This window comes from Notamacropus eugenii, chromosome 5, assembly GCF_028372415.1.
Source record: "Notamacropus eugenii isolate mMacEug1 chromosome 5, mMacEug1.pri_v2, whole genome shotgun sequence".
NCBI classification, from domain to species: Eukaryota; Metazoa; Chordata; class Mammalia; order Diprotodontia; family Macropodidae; genus Notamacropus; species Notamacropus eugenii.
The window spans coordinates 69,080,877-69,098,946 of NC_092876.1; the positions used below are offsets into that span (position 1 = coordinate 69,080,877).

General features: G+C 43.7%; 1 protein-coding gene across 9 annotated transcripts in view; it reads right to left on the reverse strand.

The window, feature by feature from the left end:
- EYA3 (EYA transcriptional coactivator and phosphatase 3) overlaps positions 1-18,070 on the reverse strand; it is a 114,862-nt gene that overhangs the window by 9,104 nt on the left and 87,688 nt on the right. For all 9 annotated transcript variants that reach the window (XM_072609553.1, XM_072609549.1, XM_072609550.1 and 6 more), the window contains 7 exons: positions 16,151-16,290; positions 14,849-14,932; positions 10,977-11,066; positions 9,974-10,032; positions 8,798-8,958; positions 4,573-4,687; positions 2,358-2,479 (listed from right to left, as the gene is read on the reverse strand). In XM_072609553.1, the coding sequence (XP_072465654.1) occupies positions 2,358-2,479; positions 4,573-4,687; positions 8,798-8,958; positions 9,974-10,032; positions 10,977-11,066; positions 14,849-14,932; positions 16,151-16,290 (771 nt within the window). The remainder of the gene's footprint in view (positions 1-2,357; positions 2,480-4,572; positions 4,688-8,797; positions 8,959-9,973; positions 10,033-10,976; positions 11,067-14,848; positions 14,933-16,150; positions 16,291-18,070) is intronic.

The window sequence follows — 18,070 nt, forward strand, 5'->3', positions numbered from 1 at the left end:
GGACAACTTAGACACCGATTACAGTGTTCTAAGGGAAAACAACATGAGAACTCCAATTCAGTGACGGTTCAGAGAAATTGATAGTGGTGACAGATTGTCTCCTTTGTCCTTGTTCTTGCAACAGCCAGGAGGCCAGCTGATGACTGCAGCGAAGAGTACATGTTGGGGAGTCAAATGTAAGAAAACTGGAAAGGTAGGAGAGAGCTAGGTTATGAAGAACTTTGAAGCCAAATAGAGGATTTTGTATCCGATTCTGGAAACGACAAGGAGTCATGGGGAGGTTACATGGCAAAATGGTCATGGAACAAGGAATACATTTTTAGATATGAAAGTTGTGGTTTGCTTGACAATCCTCATTGGTTCCATTTGTTTGAGGAGAGTTATGGCAGAGAGGGACAGAGGCAGTTAAGGGGAAGGGATGGTGATAACAAAGAAAAGAGCACCAATAAGACACGTTTAAAAGCTGCTAATGATGTGTGTAACACCGCGGAGAAGGGAGACTTTCTAGGGCTTCTCTGTTTCTAGGACTTTTCTGATATTTTTAGGTATTTAAAAAATTTTTTTCCCCAAATTTATTAATTTATTTGTTTTTAATTTTCAGCAATCACTTCCATAAGCTCCAAATGTTCTTCCCCTCTCTCCCCAAGACACCATGCAATCTTATGTGGGCTCTATACATCCATTCCTATTAAATACATTTTCACACTGGTCATAGTGCATAGAAGAATTAAAAAGAATGGGAGAAACCGTTAGAAAAACAAAACAAAAGAGAAAATCGTTGGCTGCTTTCTGCGTTCCAACTCCACAGTTCTTTCTCTGCATGTGAATGGCATTTTGCATCATGAGTCCTTTGGAAATGTTTTAGGTATTATTTTAAAAAGTAATTAAATGTTCATACTGGCAGGGACCTCAAAGACCATATAATCCAACCCTTCATGTTTTACACGAGGAAGCCCCTTGCCTAAAGTCATACATGTGGTTGAGTTGGACTTGAATCCTCATCCTGAGGCTCCTAAGCAGAGATTAGTCTAGATCTGCTTGGCCCCACAAAGCAGAGCCAGTAGCAATGGTGGGGGGTAGGAGTACTTACTACAGGGAACAATTCAGGCTTAATGTCAGGAACAACTTCCTAAGAATGGGAGCTGTTCAGAAGAGGAGTGGAGGCTGCCCACTCCCTGGCATGGAGAGCTACAAGCAGCGGCTGTAAGACCCCTTGTTAGAGGTCTTCCTAACACTGAACATTCCTTACATATTTGGATTAGATGGCATCTAAGGTTCCTTCTAAGTATCAGACTCTGTGACTCTGACTCCCAGTCAGTGCTGGGAGCAAAATTCAGGGAGCATATCTCAAATCAACAATGATGTAACATTTCCGATGGGAAAGCGCTTTCTCAGGATGCTATCTTTTATTAAGTGGCAGGCCCAGATTCCCTAACTTCTCCGTGTGGGAGAGAAGAAGCAGAGCCTGGAATCAGAAGACCTGGATCTAGGTCCTGGCTCCACCACTCTGTGACCATGGCCAAGTCATTCCATTTGCCTGTGCCTCAGTTCTCATTTGTTTCCTGATCAGTAAAATGAGTGTCAGCATCTTACGTTTGTATTTACTTATAGTTATTTAACTGCAACCAAAGTAAAGAAATACCTTCCAACTCTGAGAATATAGAAGCCTACAAAATGAGAAAATGTGTGAAAACACTTGCGTAACCTGAAAATATGATTATTTAATTTAAAGTCATCTGATCATGGGCAGAGAGGGAAGGGACCGTTGACGTTGCTTGGTCCAAATCCTTCATTTTACAGACAAGAAAACTCGGTCCAGAAGCCAGGTATTCTGCCCAAGGTCACATATGCAGGCAGGGAAACTGGGTACATCCCCATTGTACTATGTTAAGTGCTTTCTTCATATTATCTCCTTGAACTGCAATAGCTCTGGCGGAGGGGCATTAATTGCATCAGGAAACTCACTGAAAAGATGTGGAAACTGAGGCAAGGAAAAATGAAGTGATCTGCCCCTGGTTACAAAGCTACTAAGCGCTGGATGTGGGATTCAAAGCCAGGCTCTCCCAGGTCAGTGTTCAGGGTCTTTCTAGAACACAATGCTGCTCTCCTGTTACCTAGATGGGCAGGCAGGTTTCCTAAAAACACCACTAAAAGCAGCACCTATAAGTTGCTGTAAACCGAGATTCCAAAGGAGGCACCAAGTCAAGCTCTCAGCTGCGCTGGAAAGGGTTTTTTTTTTTCCCCAAACAGAAGGTTTCTAAGCCCAAGACTGGGGGGAGGGGGACAGGAGACACACAAGATAGGGAAAGCCTCTGCCAGTGTAGGAGCTGGAGGAGCACCAAAGAAGCACAAGCTACCTATCTTAGTAGCGCTGTAGATGTTCTCGATGGGGAACACTTCTCCCAGGCCATACAGGAGGACCTTGGCCAGAGCAGGCACCAGTTGTGTAGTTGTGATCAAGACATTCACACAGTTCTTCCTGGAGAAAAGGAAAGAAAATTCAAGTCAAAACCCGAAGATATGGCGTCATCGAGATCATGACAAGAGTTGGTGACAAGAAAAACAGACTGTGAGTCAGGTTTAACAGGCTAAAAAATCCTAGAGCTGGAGAATGTCAGAAATGACTGTACCTACATACACCCATCCTCACCCCTCATGCATGAACTCTTTCTATGTCATCGAACCCCTCCCACCACACATTTCCATATTGCTTTCAAGTTCATAAAGTGGTTTTCTCATGAAACCGGGAGCTTGGTAGCCCATTTCAGAGATGAGAAAAGAGTCTCAGAGAAGGTGGCTGACTTAGCCAGGATTCAAAGACAGAAGCACAGAGATGCAGCCTATTGCTCTTTCTACCATAGCACATAAGACATCCTGAAAGTCCCTCAGCCCCTACTTAAGCATGGAGCACCATGACAGAGAGTTCCCTCTCTGCTGCACTGAGGTCATTCATCCCAAGTAAGTACAAATACCCCTTATTATTTGTTCCTTAATACTGATCTTAAGCCTGCCTCTTGGTAATTTCAGCTCTGTGGTCCTAGTTCTGTCTCCAGGGGCAAAGAAAAACAAATCTAATCCCTCTTCTCTGACAGCTCATTTTCTTCCCCTAAATCTTCTCAAAGTGAGAATGCTGTAAGACCTTAGCCTGAAAGGGCCAGGGTCTCCCACTGCATCCTGGGCTATCTCCCGTCATCCTGACAAGTATCTGGGCACTGGACCCAGATGGCTCAGGAGGAAAAAGTGAGGTTGGTGACCTTGCACAGCCCTCCCTCACTCAAAACAAAGTCAACTGCAAGTCATGTCATCATCTTGATGTCATAATCCTCTTCAAGAATAAAGGACAAACACAACACAACAACCTCTTCTTCCAGGAGGAATATCCATTGAGTGACCCTTGTGCAGCAAGGTTTTCTTCAGTCCCTCCCTCTACTGGCTCCCTTGACACACTCAAGCTTAGACATGTCCCTCCTCAAATGTGCTATGCATATTTCAGGTCTAACATGACACAATGCTGCAGTTGTGGCCTGATTAGTGCAGAGGACCGGGGTCTCCGTCCTTCTCTACAACTGTTGAGTAGTCTGGCTCAGGTAGGGCTGACATTCCCCATCTTTACCACGTGAAGTCCTGGAGCAATGATGCTCCCTTCTGAGTTTGGAGAGTCAAGGCAGCACATGTACTGGAAAAAGCACTCTTGGCAAGGGTGAGGACCATGAGGGTTTGGCTCCAGTATTTTTGTGAGCCTTACCAGCCTCATTTGAAAAGTGGGGATAAAAGTATCTTTACTACCCATCTTACAGAGTTGCTCCACGGAAACACATCTATCACTCGGAGCAATTACCACCATTAGGCCTGAAATACTGTCCTAACTGTTTGATGTGTAGAGCAGTTTGGTTGCCCAACAACACTATAAAGCACTTGAAGGTAGGACGTCTACAGGACATGCACACACCACTGTATCCTCCATGGTGCCATAGCTGGGCATCAGACTTGACTACTACTTGCTAAATTTAAAAAAGTAACCCATTATGAAAATTTCCTTTGATAGGAGAGAAGTCTGGGGTAGGTGCTCCAATTGGGATCACACTTGATCTGATTCTGAGATTGGGGTTGCTGGGCCCGTGCCTTGAGTGAATGTTCTGGGACAAAGACCAGAGATGGCAGAATGAGGCCAGGGCATGAGTGTGGATTCTCACGTCTATATGAAGTGAGTGAAGACATCCCACCCCATTTAATAAATTTCCAAAGCATCAGCTTAGGTATGAATGGATACAGTATTGTCATGTTTTGACCCTAGATTAATGAGTCCCCTTTTATATATTTGCTTCTAAGACACATCAGAATAAAAAATAGTACCCTGTCCCACCCCCAGACCCAGGTTTGCCTCTTCAAATCCAATCCCTCCTCCTAGGTCAGTCATGTTAAGTCCATTTCCCCTAGGAACCTGTTCCTCATACCTCCAGTGCTCACAAGACCTCTCTGTCTTCTCCTTCCTTCCCTGACTGTTCAGCCCACCAGAGGAAGGGTGGAAGGACTTTGCTTGAGACCATTAGCCTGTAAAGATCAATTCCATACCTGGACTGGATGAGAAGTAAAGACTTTAGTGCAGTTCCCAACCAGGAATCAGTTAAGACTTCAATTTCTGCTCTTAGTCTCTGAAGGGCTTCCTTTCTCTGAGGACTGAGAAGGCCTATGGAAATAAAATCAGACAAAGCTAATTCCTGACATCATGTCTTGGCTGCTACTAAGGGGAAGGATTCTCTCCAAACCAGGACTGTCCTGGTGAATGCCCATGTCTCTCTCCTTGGATGTTGCTCATCAGAGGGAAAGCTGATCACTCAAGTGAAACAAAACAGCCTTACCTTGTAGAAACATGACCACCTACATCAGGGCACTTCAATTTACGTATCCAAGCTAAGCATTCAATTCAACCCAAGTAACTCGTTTCTTCTGATCAGACTTGCCTAATTCCAAAAGAACTACCAGTGGTTATGGATAGACACAGCATACAAGGAAATAATTCATTTAAACATCAGATAGAGCATCTGAGGAGATGTTTTCAGGCACTATTACAGAATCAACAGGAACATTTGGGAAATATACACTGACTTCTCAGGTTTGCAGTAGCTCAAGAAAAGAGGGAAATAAATTAGACTCTAGGGGGAACAGGAATTGCGTGTTTCGCAAGGAGGCACAGAAGTTTATCTACAAAGTTCATTTTTCTTGGTGCTAAATTCAGGAGGAAATTGACGAAATGGATTCCCATATGAATGGTGATACCCAGCAGAGATCAAAGAGCAGGGTAATAAAGGGGATAAAGATCTAATTCTAGTCTAAGCTTCACCCTCAACCTTGACCTTGAGCAAAGCAGTCCCCTTTCCTGGGCCTCAGCTTCCTGGCTTGTGAAATGTTGTTTTAACAATTTGTGTATGTTCTAAGGGCTTTTCACCTCTGATGGTTTTGGTTCTTCTGACTATAACACTAAGAATATACAGAGTTTGAATAATCTTCAGCAGTTAAGCTCCTCTCCTCATGCTCAACCCCCATCAGATTCTCCACTTTCCGAAATTTTTTCAGTCTCCCAAACCCTGCTCTGGGCACCCAGTCCTCCCAAGCTGCCCTTGGCCTTTCTGATAGGGCAGGAAATGTGGCTGATCGGGGTGAGGCTGGGGGGGAGGGGTTTGCATTTTCAAAGGGCTAAGGAAACAGTAGTTACAAACTCAGAAGAATTAACAGTACAATTTCAGACACTCTAGTACTAAATGCAAGAGTGTTTTGGACAAAAGGGCTTTCCCAGTCTCCGAATCATAATGTGAAGATACCATCACTAAAACCATTAAGGGTGGACCTTGGTTTTCAGTCACTATGCACTTAGGATACTGTGGACCTCTCCCTCCCCTGGGAGATTGTCTTCTTCCTCAGCTTTAAGAAACATTGCCCACTCTTAGTTCTCTCCTCTTAGCTACTTGATCATTATCTTCCTATTTTCTTTTGTTAGACTAATATTTCACCTATTATCTATGGGTGTGCTCCAAGTACAAGACTCTCTCTTTGTGACCTCAGCTCTTAAGAATTCAACCATTATCTTCATGTCAAGGACTATCAAATCAACAAATCCACTCATCCATCTCTCCCATGAATTTCATTCTTGCATCATTAACTTGCCTGCTGGGTAGTTTTTTCAACAACCAACCAGCTTGATACCTCAAAATGAAGACCAAAACAAATATGATGATTTCCCACATCCAAACTTGCCTGTCCTTTGCAATTCTCTATTTTTACTGAGAGCATACACCATTATGCCAGTCACCCAGGTTCATAAACTTGGTCTTTTCTTTCCCTCACCTCCAATATACAATCAAGCTAAGCACTGCCTCAGTCAAACTGAGACCTGTTAAAGGCCTTGACTTGAAAAGGCTAAGGTCCTCCACTGAATTCTGGGACATCTTCAGTTGTCCTGATGAATATCTGGCTATGGAACTCAGATGGCTCTGAAGGAGAAAGTGAGGCTGGTGACTTTGCACAGCCCTCCCTCCTTTAAATCCAATTCACTTGCATGTCATGGCATCACTTCCTAGATGTCATGGTCCTCTTCAAGAATGAAGGACAAGCAGCAGCAATATACAATTATCTGTCCAAACTCTACAACCCAACACAGCCACCATTCTAGTTCAGGGACTTCTTTGCCTCTGTTGGCTTCCCTGCTTCCAGACTTCACAGGGCACAGGTCAGACCATGTCAGTTCCTTGCTCAGCAATATTCAGTAGTTCTTTGCTGCCTCTAGGATAAAACACAAGCTCCTCAGCCAGGCTCTTGACAGTCTGGCTCTGCCTGTCCTTTCAGGCTTATTATTCCCATGCGCAGGCCAAAGTAGATGACCAGCTATTTCTTGGCTTACAAGCTACCTAGTGACTGTGCATTTACAAAGGCAGCTTCCTAGAGCTGGAATGAGGTCACTCTTTAGCAGCCCCTCTTAGACTCCAGGTCTATCTATAAAGTTCAGCTCAGGCTCTAGTCCCTCCCAAAAGTCTTGTCTGATCCCTCCTGAACCACTGCATTTCCTTAGCTTATTCTTTGTGTCCCTTGGCTGAAGATACATCCCACCAGCTCCACAGCTTTGGACTTCTCCACCACGCCTCTGGGCTGCTAACTCCAACCTCTCCCCCTTCTTGTTCCCAGGTTCCTTTTGTGCGCTGTCTTTTCCCATTAAATTGTAAGCTTCTTGAGGGCAGAGACTATTTTTTTTTTAAACTTGTATTTCTATCTCCAGTGTTAGGCACAGTACCTGGTACATAGGAGCTTAAATATTTACTGACTAAGTAGGATTGTTTCCTTTTTTGTCTTTAAATGTGTAATGCCTAGACCACTATCTACACATGATGGGTAATTAAAAAACATCTGGTGAACTGAATAAGTGTCATGGTTGCTACTTCCTAACATAAATGGATTAATGTGAGTGGCAGTGTGTTTATTCCGTGTGGGATCCGGGGTGGGCACAGAACTGTAAGTCTCCTCAGTAACCAGAGGATTCCAGAGGTCACGTCACGGCTCCACAGTGAAATGGGGTCTGTCTGAGGAGGCAAAGTGTATCTTCTGAAAAGAAGAGGTGACAGACATCGCTAGTGGTTCTCTACGGCCTTCAGGCCCTCCCAGCCACCTCTGCTGGTTTCTTATACTTCCCTGCCCAGTGTGTCCCTGAGGACCCTAGAGCATCGGCCTCCTCCCTCTCCTCTCCTGTCTTGGGGCATTTTCTATGGCTGTTCCCCCTGCCTGGAGAGCCCTCCCTACTCCCTGCTTCCACAACAAGCCCTTCCTGTTCCCCATTTGCCTTAGTGCTTTATCCTCTATCCACCTTCTTTGTACAGAGTTGTGTGCATGTTGTCTCCCCCATTAGACTGTGGGCTCCGTGAGGGCAGGCACTGTCTTCTTCCTCTTTTTGTTCCTGGCACACAGTAGGTGCCTGATGTTTACTGACTGATTTAAGACAGCTGAAATGCTACCTCCTCCAAGATGCCATCCCTAAATTCTCTTCTCTCTCAAGACCTTCTGCATCTGATCTTTTAGAATGACATTTTTCTCATATGCAATTATATTCTAATTTTTATTATATTTGTCTTGATCCATGTCTTCTCACGCCTACCAGACTGGACAGGGTGAATCATTTATCCTTGTATTGCCCCCAGCATCCAGCATGGTATGCTGCACACAGTAAGTTTAATACATGCTTGCTGAATGAGTGAACCCAATAGACCATTCCTTTTACAAAGGACTGAACTAATGTTGTAAGGAGAGAAATGATTTGCCCAAGATCACACAGTGAATTAGAAGCAGAGCCAACATTTGAACCTGGGCCTAGTAACTCCAGGACTAGCACCCTTTCTAACAGGCTGTGCTACTACTGACATGAAGCCTCCTTCAAAGGCCAGATTTATGTCCATGAGTTGAAAAGGTCACTGAAATATGTGCAGAAAACATCTCCTAGACAGCTTCCGTTGCTAGTGGACACACTCAGAAAATGAAAATCCAGGGGCCAAGGAGCCAGAAGTCTCCAGTACTCCCACTGTAGAAATCACTAATGTTTCAGAGATTCTGATAGGAGCAAATGTCCACTACAAAAGCTGTAATAGCCATGAGAATTCAAAAGAACTTCTAAAGTATTTGTGAGGTCGATGAACTCTGGCCACACCAAGAGTTAGAAACCCAAAGTTTTAACTAAGAGGAATATGTTCCAGAGAATCTGATCACATCACAGGCACACAAAGTTCAGCAGCTTCCCAGGAGCCCCAGCCCACATGCTCACCTGCCACATTGCTCTTGTGTTTGTCGTAGATCTCTCGCACTTTGCGATAGCGGAAAGCCAGTTTCCTCATCCAGTCCACGCCCCCCTGCACACCCACAGCAGAGCCATGACTCGCACTACCTCCTGAGCCGCTGAAACCATCCGTTGAGAAACTGTAGTTGCTGCACCATAGAAGAATGAGAAATTAAAATCCTTCCCAACTGGATCCCAGGCTACCTGGGTCTCCAGCCTTTCTTGGCATTGTATTACTAGCTAGATTTAAAGGTTCAATGAATTTGGCCCAAGGAAAAGACTAGTGTCTGCTCATTATAACAGGCCAATGACCTTGACTTTGATTCCTGGAAAACTTCTGCAACGTCTTATTAAGGGGATGACTGAGGAACATCTACAAAGGGAGGCAGGGATCAGTAAGAGTCAGCAGAGCTTCCTCAGGAACAGGTCATGCCAAACGAACCACGCTTCTTTTTGCTGGGTTACTGGATTCAGTTATGTTATATGTAGAAAAGGGATGCAGAGAAACTGAGTGGGGCTTACAGGTGGGTTACTTAAAATAACCATGAAAGGAATTTTCAGTCCTATAAAAGGCAAATGAATGGGATTTGGGAAAAGAAATCTAAAGCCAGAAAAAAGTTAGTCTAGAGAAGAAAGAAAACTATTTCTTCTATGAAGAATTACTAAAAAAACCAAAACAAAACCCCGACCACCTGGCTATTTGTTCATTAGCAACCAGAACCAAGTACAAGGAAAGAGGCAGAGAACTTTTTGCCAACGAAGACTGATAAACAGCAGAACAAAGCACCATGAGAAGCTGTGCCTCTTCTTTCAAGAGACCTTTGTGAGGCAGGTAAGAAAGCCGTGCTGAATGATGTCAGTGCGGCACAGCTTGTGGGATAAAGGCCAGGACCAGACCATCAGTCTGGGATGGTCTCATGTGGCCCAGGCTGGCTGAGGCCTCTGCAACTTCACCTTCACTGTAGCTCTTTTCTTGTCTTTTTTTTCCCAGGGCTCCTGACATCACCAAATACATGGCAGTCCTCACCAAAGTTAGCCTGAGCTGGGAACTCTGTGCTGACTGTTCACATAAGATTATCCAGTATGAAAGTACACTTTCTTCTGATTAAGATTTTTACAATTTGTGATCAAAGAGAAGAATGACAACTATAGTTTCTCTATTACCTCAAGTCCTGTCCATTGTCATCAGAAGCCACATCTTCCACATGTACTTGGTCACATTCCTGTTAATAAAACAAACTGCATGGTATTTTGGCCTACTAGGTCAACACTCCTAGTGTTAGCTGAAAGTTACTGGGAAAGGTATAGAAAGAAACAGGTGAGCCAGAGTGAGTTGTGGCATGTGGCAGAATGATGACAGACCCTGTCCAGCTCTCCCCGCCGCCCCCAGCCACCTCTGTCCTTAAGGCAATGCTGCTACCAGCTCTCCTTCATAGTCTCCCTTAACCTTGTAAAGCATCCATGACTTGGAGCCCCCCTCAGCAATGACCTGTGTCCACATGCCTCCTGAGTCCCCAAACAGATGAAAGGCCTTCCATACCTGTCAGTGTCCCTGGGCCAGGCACAAGGCAGAGGGCCCCCCAAGTCACAAGCCTTTCCTTCCCTGGAGCTCTGCTAGTACCCTGTACTTCTCCCATGGACTGAGCATGCTCTGTTCCGCATCACAGCTTTGCACGTACCTCATTTCACTAGGCAACTGTGAGGAACTGGAGGGCAGGGAATATGCCCTTGCTTTGTATTTCCTGTAGCACCTCACAGAGCTTTGCACATTAATAGGCCGTTCATAAATGTATATTGGATTTAACTGCTGAACTGAACAGAGCTTTATTTATGGTAACTATGATGAAGGTGGATGATTTAGCTAGACTGTCTTAGAAGTGCTGGAAAAATCCCTCTCAAAGTCTAACCCCTGCATTTGACATGAAGAAACTCAAGCTTGGAGAAACCAAGCAAGGCTCTCAGGCTCCTGTGGCTGGCAAATGGAAAACTCAGACAATGACTCTTGTCTGGTGATGTAAAAGCACTCTTTTCCATTAGTACGTCGTATTCAGCATCCACTGGCAGCTGATGTTCTCATTCAGATGACATCTGCTCATTCAGGTCTTGTACAACTTATCCTCAAGAGCATTTAAAAATGCTTAGGTGACAGTTAAAATCCCCAACATACCTCTAAGTCATTGAAAAAGAGATGTGTGTCAGCCACCTCAAAAATCATCTCTTCCATAGTTAAACCTGAGCCAATCACAACTGTAGGGTCCTACAAGACAAGAAGATGGAAATCTGCTTAACTCAGCACCACAGGAAAGAACTGTGGAGCTACAATAGCAAATGGAAGAAATGATGCAATATTAGATCACTGCAGCTTCCTTGCTGAATTACAAAAAGTGCACTACATCATAGGAACAAGCAAGGAACTTTAAGAAATAAGTAAAGGCCTAGTTTAATCAAGAACTCTGGCAACATATTAATTTGTATGGGAATGAAAATCATCACCGAGCAAGCAACATCTCAGGAAATAAGCTTGAAGACTGAAATTAAAAGTTGGACAGCAACTCACATTTATCTAATACCTTGATGGACTATTTCATTAGATAAGGAAAACAAAGTAAACCCTTAACTAGCTTAGACAGCAGGGTAGCGCACCACAGATGTCATTTGATGAGCATACAGAATACCACAGATGAACTGTGACATACCTGAAATTGTGCATTATTAAACCAATGAATGTCAGCAAATCCAGGGAAAGGGTGCTGCCCACCTCAACTCCCAACCCACTCCTACAATGTACTAAATGAGGATATCACCTTGGGAAGATGTTCCTTCCCCAGGAACCTGGGGAGATCGAACCTTAAAAGAGAGAACACAAACTTCAAACGAGGGCAGAGCATAAAAAGAGCAGGGGGCCACTGGGTCAAACAGTGCCTGCTAGCCCATTTCATATTAAAAGGAGAAACGAGATTGCATTTGCAGACACAGTAGCTGCTAGACAAAGCCCTCTGCAAGCCCTCTGGCTCTCTCTGTGACTGAGTCTGGTCCCCTACAGCACTTCAGTGCGAGTCAATGATTCCTGTTGCATGCGAATGAATGAATGAACGAAAGAATGAACATCCACCCACGCACTCAAAGGTAATGACAACACCTGGTTCATACAGCACGTCAGTGTTCAAAGTGCTTTCCTAACCATCATGCTATGGTTGGAGTGTGCCGCTATTATCATCCCCATTTTACAAGGATGAATTTGAGGCTCAAAGTGGATGGAGAAGGGTATTTACTGACCTTCATTACACAAGGACTGTCACAGACAAGATGGGGAAACCTGTTTCTTAACAGGTTCCTGCTGGTTAATAAATCTCTAGAGAACTGAGACTCTTCACTCCTTTCTGGTCTTGTAGATTTAAGGCCAGGTCCTCATTTGGAGGCGCTGCTGACTCGGTAACAGTGCAGAGTTCTAGCCCTCTAGTATATTTTGGAGTGGGGCGGACTCTAAGGACTCGCAGGCTTTGCTAGTGGAGCACAAGCTCCGACAGCTGAGAAGTCTTCAGGTATGGGCTGCACAATGGACTACTGGTCTCTTACCAAGAGGTCCAGCCCTGCTGGGTTTGTTAAGCCACCAGCTGATGTGTTTTTTTGCCATATCAACTCATGAAACCATCAACTAAGGAGTGAAGAGGATACAGCTTGTGGAAGTGGAAGAATACTTATGGGGATGAAATCACAGATCCTTCTGAAAGGCTCAAGTACTAATATCAGTGAACGATTTAAGAAAACAGGTATGTAAATAATTTTTAAGTTAAGTTAAGGTTTCAATGAAAACTAGTTTAAAAGGGAAAACATTTTGGTCTTTAAAAGGGCAAATTTCAGTTGCATGGAAGATATACTGATATGATATACTTCTTCCTTCAATAATATTAGACAATGAGGCATTACTGTAAGCACACTAATTTTTTAAAACTAATTTTAATTAAATTTTTAAAATTTTAATTTAAAAAATTTAATATTAAATTTAAAAAATCTGATCTAATTACAGAATAACAAATAGAGATGTAACTAGAGGGGAATGATGGGGCTTTTCCCAGGGTGTTAAATTTTAGAGGTTGCCAACAGAATTTGCATTCTTTTATCAGAATAAAACAAGTTATCCTAAAACTTAATTAGTAAGAATAAGTAACCATTCCATGTGACTCCACTCTGGCCAGGATCACCCCTACCTTTTCTCCAAGAAACAGGGGCCCTCCAGCGACATAAGATCTATCTCTACTCTCAAGGAAAGCGTCTCCCCTACAACAGAACCTTGGGTTCTTCAGTCCAAGGTCTCTTACCTATAACTTTTGATTTTGTCTCTGATGAAGGAGCAAAATGGTTAGTTATAGCTCTAATAAGGTTAGCAAGAAGATTAAAATTGACCCTATATCATTTTCTTATTGATCCCATTTACAGTTAATTGATTTTGTCTTGTAACTGCTTAAGCCATGGTTCTTTGCCTCAGAACTTCAGAATTCAGAACTGGCTTATAATGGATTAAATTTAGAAATCCAGTTCTTTTGCTAATCACTGTTCTATTCTTGCCCCAAGGAACTCTGCTTGTTTAGGGGGATGTGGCTTGCTATAAGGGAGTCAGGCCTAATTATCTTTATACCACCAAGCTATCCTTCAAGGATGTCTAAAGAAGTCTGGACCTCCATCTTACAGGTGGATTCAAATGATGAATTTTTCTTAGTTACAGGAGGAAAGCAGGGGACTGTTGCTAGCCCTGCATTTCCAACTAATCAGATTGTTTCTCTACACTTCAGCTCCACAGCCAACTGTGTTGTCCTCAACCCCAATGACGTCACTCACCCTACTCTGATGTCACTCTGTTCCTTGTTCCCCAAAACCTATAAAAAGGGAACTATCCGTCAGCTTTGGGGCTTTGGCTGGAAACTGAGGAAGTTATTGACCCATCTTACTCTCAAGTTTTTTGTCCTGTGAATAAAATGTTACCTTGCTTGAAGAAACATGCCTTGGCCTACCTTTCTGTCAAATTTCACTTGCAATATTAGCTATCTTTCAGCTATGGTTGTAAGAACTCACAGCCATATAATACTTCCCAGTTTGCAAAACACCTTGGGATATCATTTCACATGACTTCTTAACAGGGTTGTGAGGTAGGTCGTGAAATTATGATCATTTGTATATCGTGGATGGGCAAACTGAAACTCAAGAGAGGTTTTATCCTGACCCACGCTGAAACAGAAGCAGCAGAGTAAACAGTGCACAGTATTTGGAATTTAGAAGACATGGGTTCAAAATGTGTTTCGCATGATTTGTTAGCTGTGTGACTGGCAAATCATTTAAATTTTTCCAGCCTCAGTTTTCTCAACTGTAAAATGGGCATAAAAATAACCAGTTTTAGACACAGAGCTGTGAAAATCAAACGAGGTGATGTATGTAAAGCACCACCCAGATCTAAAAGAAGCACAGAAAACACCAGCTTTCACTCCCACTGCTCACACTGCTTGGTCAGTCTGGAAAATGAGCAGAAGCTACATGACCCTCTACAGAGGGATTTCTCCACTGAATTTCTGTAGGTCTTATTTCCCAGGCACATGTACCTGCTTGGCAGTTGACTAAACAGAATCTGCAGTCTGGGTCTAGCGATCCCAGGCTTGGAATGCAGAACTCTGGCACTTGGCTTTCATCCTTGACCTCGCATCACACCCAGCCTGGAGCTCAGCACTCACTCCACAGAACATACTAGGACATGATTTTAACTCTGGTCTTGTGTGTCCATCTTTACCACCAGTGCTGCTCAGCCTGTTCCCTTCCTGACTGAAAACTACTTAAAAGGTAACAAGCAATAGTGGGTGAAAGAGAGACAGTGAAGAGGAAAAATTCCACAGTTCTTAGCTTAAAGCACTGAGTATGGGGAGACGGGGAGTAGATCTGAACTGAATGCTCTAATGGAAAAAAAAAACCTACGCTATGGACCAGCCCTGGCTTAGATGAATTTTTTCCTTTTTTTGGAGGGAATACTGCTGAGAAAGAATGGGTTACACTTACCTTTCCATACTTCTGGGCATAGGATCCTGTGAGAAGAGAATGGAAGATGATGATGGTTTCATCCAAGTCCCAGAGAAACACCCGCTGGGCAAAGAAATCAGGAAAGAGAAAAGCAGACACTTAAGGTTACAATCTGTGGACAGTCAGAATTTTAGACTAAGAAGGGCCCATGAGAATCATCTGAGAGACGTGGAAACTAAGGCCCCAGAGAACTGAAGTGACTGGTTCAACATCATGAAGCTATTCTGTGGAAAATGAACTCCTGATGTGAGGCAGAGTAGTGCAGTGGAGAGTGTTTGGGACTTGAGTCAAGAAAACCTGGCCTTGACTCTGATCTCAGACACTTACTGTCTGTGTAACCCTGGGTAAGTCACTAGCCATCCTCTGTAAAATGATGGGGTTGGACTTGCAGGGTCTGACTCTAGCATGCCACGGTCCTGCGAGTCCTTGTCTAAGAGCCTCTGCACTCCATCATCTGGCACCCTCCCTTACTGTTGGAACCAAGCCAGGGGAGGAGAGGTCCTACACCTGCTGTGTCAGAGTTTAATGCCCACACTGTAGTGCTACAACACTTTAGAACATTATTGCCATGGAGTAGGCAAATGAAAATCATGTTAACAAAGAGTTAGTAGTCTCAAAGATACTGGCTCAAAACAACTTGATCCACTCATTCTGGCTGAAACCCCTGACAAAAGAAGGTATGGACAAACCTCACAGCATGGCCTCTGATCCCCTTTGGTTTTGTAATCCAGTGATCACTCCAAAGACCACTCCCACAACTGGATCATTTATGTCAATTATTGGCTCTGGGCTCACCTGTCAGATGGCCAAAGATAAAAATGCAACAAACTCTCTTTGGAAAATCCACCGTGGATTCAGGTAAGACTTTGCTTCCTCCCTAAGTAAGGGCCATCTCGGAAATTCAACTGAAACACCACCTCCTTCATGAGGCCTGCCCTAGAGCTCTTCCTCTCAAGCTGGTCCTTTCCTCCTAGCAGAATTCATGTGCCACGGCTCTGCATCTTTCTTATAACCTTATGTATTCATTTGTGAACTCTTATCCATTACAGTTCATCACCTTTTGAGCCCTACTAGTGCTACTTAAACTTCCTAACTTTCCACCTAGCATAACACTGAACAGTGACTTGGACTAGGTCTTTGCAGTCTGCAGGCTCTGGGGTTGCTCTGCTTTGCCAGGTTAAGTACTCACATACATGAAGCAGAGTCACACCTACCCACCCACCCACTCTCTCTCTCTGAGCTCACTGTCCAGAGGAGACACAGAGCAGGAGGCTTACGCACTTCCAGCTCGCTGTCTGGGGCAGGTGTAGCATCAGCTCTCCTCTTGCCCCGGTTCTTGGCAGGTGTATTTTTCCTAGATTGCTCTTCAGGGTCCTTACTCGGCGTACCCCGGGACAGAGATGGGCTGGAAGAAGGGTCTCCTATGATAGAAACAGAGACATGCAGCCACCTGAAGTCAAAGATGTCAGCAAGAGAGTTGGGAGAGTCTATCCCTAAGAGGCCAAGAGGTACCAGGAAAGGTGGCTTTAAGATGAGTGTGACACTTCACTAACTTCAGAGAAATGGAAATTAAAACAAGCGAGGGGTGCCACTAGCAAACAGTGCTGGCAGAAGTGTTGAGAAAAAAGAGCACTTACACATGTCAAACAGAACTGCAAGTTGGCAGAATCCTCTCGAAGGACACCTCGCAGTTCAAAGTGAGTGACCAAACCAAACTCCTACCTCAGGACCCAATACTCCCTTTACTGGAGCGCACACTCAGTGACACAATGAAGTTTAACTAAAGAGACATCCACTGAATGAGTGAGGAGTATCTATCAAGTACTTTCTACATGCCATGTACTCTTTTAAGGGTTGGGGGACATACAGATACAAAAGCAAGACAAGCTTCTCCCTCAAGGAGCTTACTGTCCAAGAAGGGGGAAATACTGTGGTCCGTTAAGAACTACACCTAGAAGTACTGCCTGTAACTGCAGAGACCTGCAAGCAACCTAAGTGTCCAACAGACAGTGAGTGACTACATAAATTGCTGTGTGTCCATGAAATGAAAAGAACAGGGTATGAAGAATTCAGAGTCTTGTATGAAGTAATGTGAAGGTAAGAAAATAACCAGGACAGGATGTACACTAAAATTATGAAAAAAAATCTCTATCTACATCTATATAGATAGCAATGAATGAACAGAGGAAAGAAAAGTATACAAAAGAAATCCCTAATAAGCTGTTAAGGACTTATTATATAGAGAAAATTATTTTTATGTGTAAATACATATAAATGGCATGTTTATTTGATCACTGTTTTCTTCAACCGCATAAATATATATAGATTTTTCCCCTATTTCATTTTCTTTTTTTTACTTTTCACTCCTAAGAGTCTGCTTATCTAAGTCCCAGCCTTTCCTTAGGGGAGCACAAGCCCTCCCTCCCCTGTTATCTGTGCTGTTCCCTGGGTGCCTGGCTCTACTTCATTTCACAAAGCTCTTCAGACCCACTCTGTGGAGCCTGTGTCCTCGTTCATACCTCTGGTACTCTTGCCACTCTACCCAGTTTATGTGGTCTGACATGTTGACAATAGGGGAGGCAACGGGGTACTGCAGGGATGGTGTTAGGTTTGGTGTCAAAGGCCTTGGGTTCAAATTTTGTCTTTGTCACTTACAACCTGGGTTTCTTTGGGTCTCAGTTTCTGAATCTATAAAAGGAGGGACTTGGCCAAATGACATCTAAAGTCCCTTTTAGTCTTATAGCTAAGATCTTTAGATCAGAAAAATAAAATAAAAAAATTTACATAACAGAAATCCTTCTCTTTTATTAGGACTCCTGAACTTGGAAGTGATACTGGGAATCAGGTGATGTCACTGATGTGTGACTGTGAAACAGAACCACTAATCTAGGTAACTGTTTCCAAGTTATATGAGGCATACGTAACCTGAACACTCATTTCCTTGAGAGTAGGAACAAATGCACATCTAAATGCAAATAAAAATGCAAAGAAAACCCTCAATGAATCAAAGAACTTCCCAATTTACAAGTACCTGGCACACAGCCGGGACTTGAGAGGCTGCCTGCCTAAGCCAACATGTATCTGAATAAGGGGTCTCTCTAGCACATGCCCAGCTGCTGCGTGAGCACCTGACTATCATGAAGGGGAACTCACTTGTTTCCCAGGTCACCCAGTGCACTTTGATCCTGACATCCAGCCTAC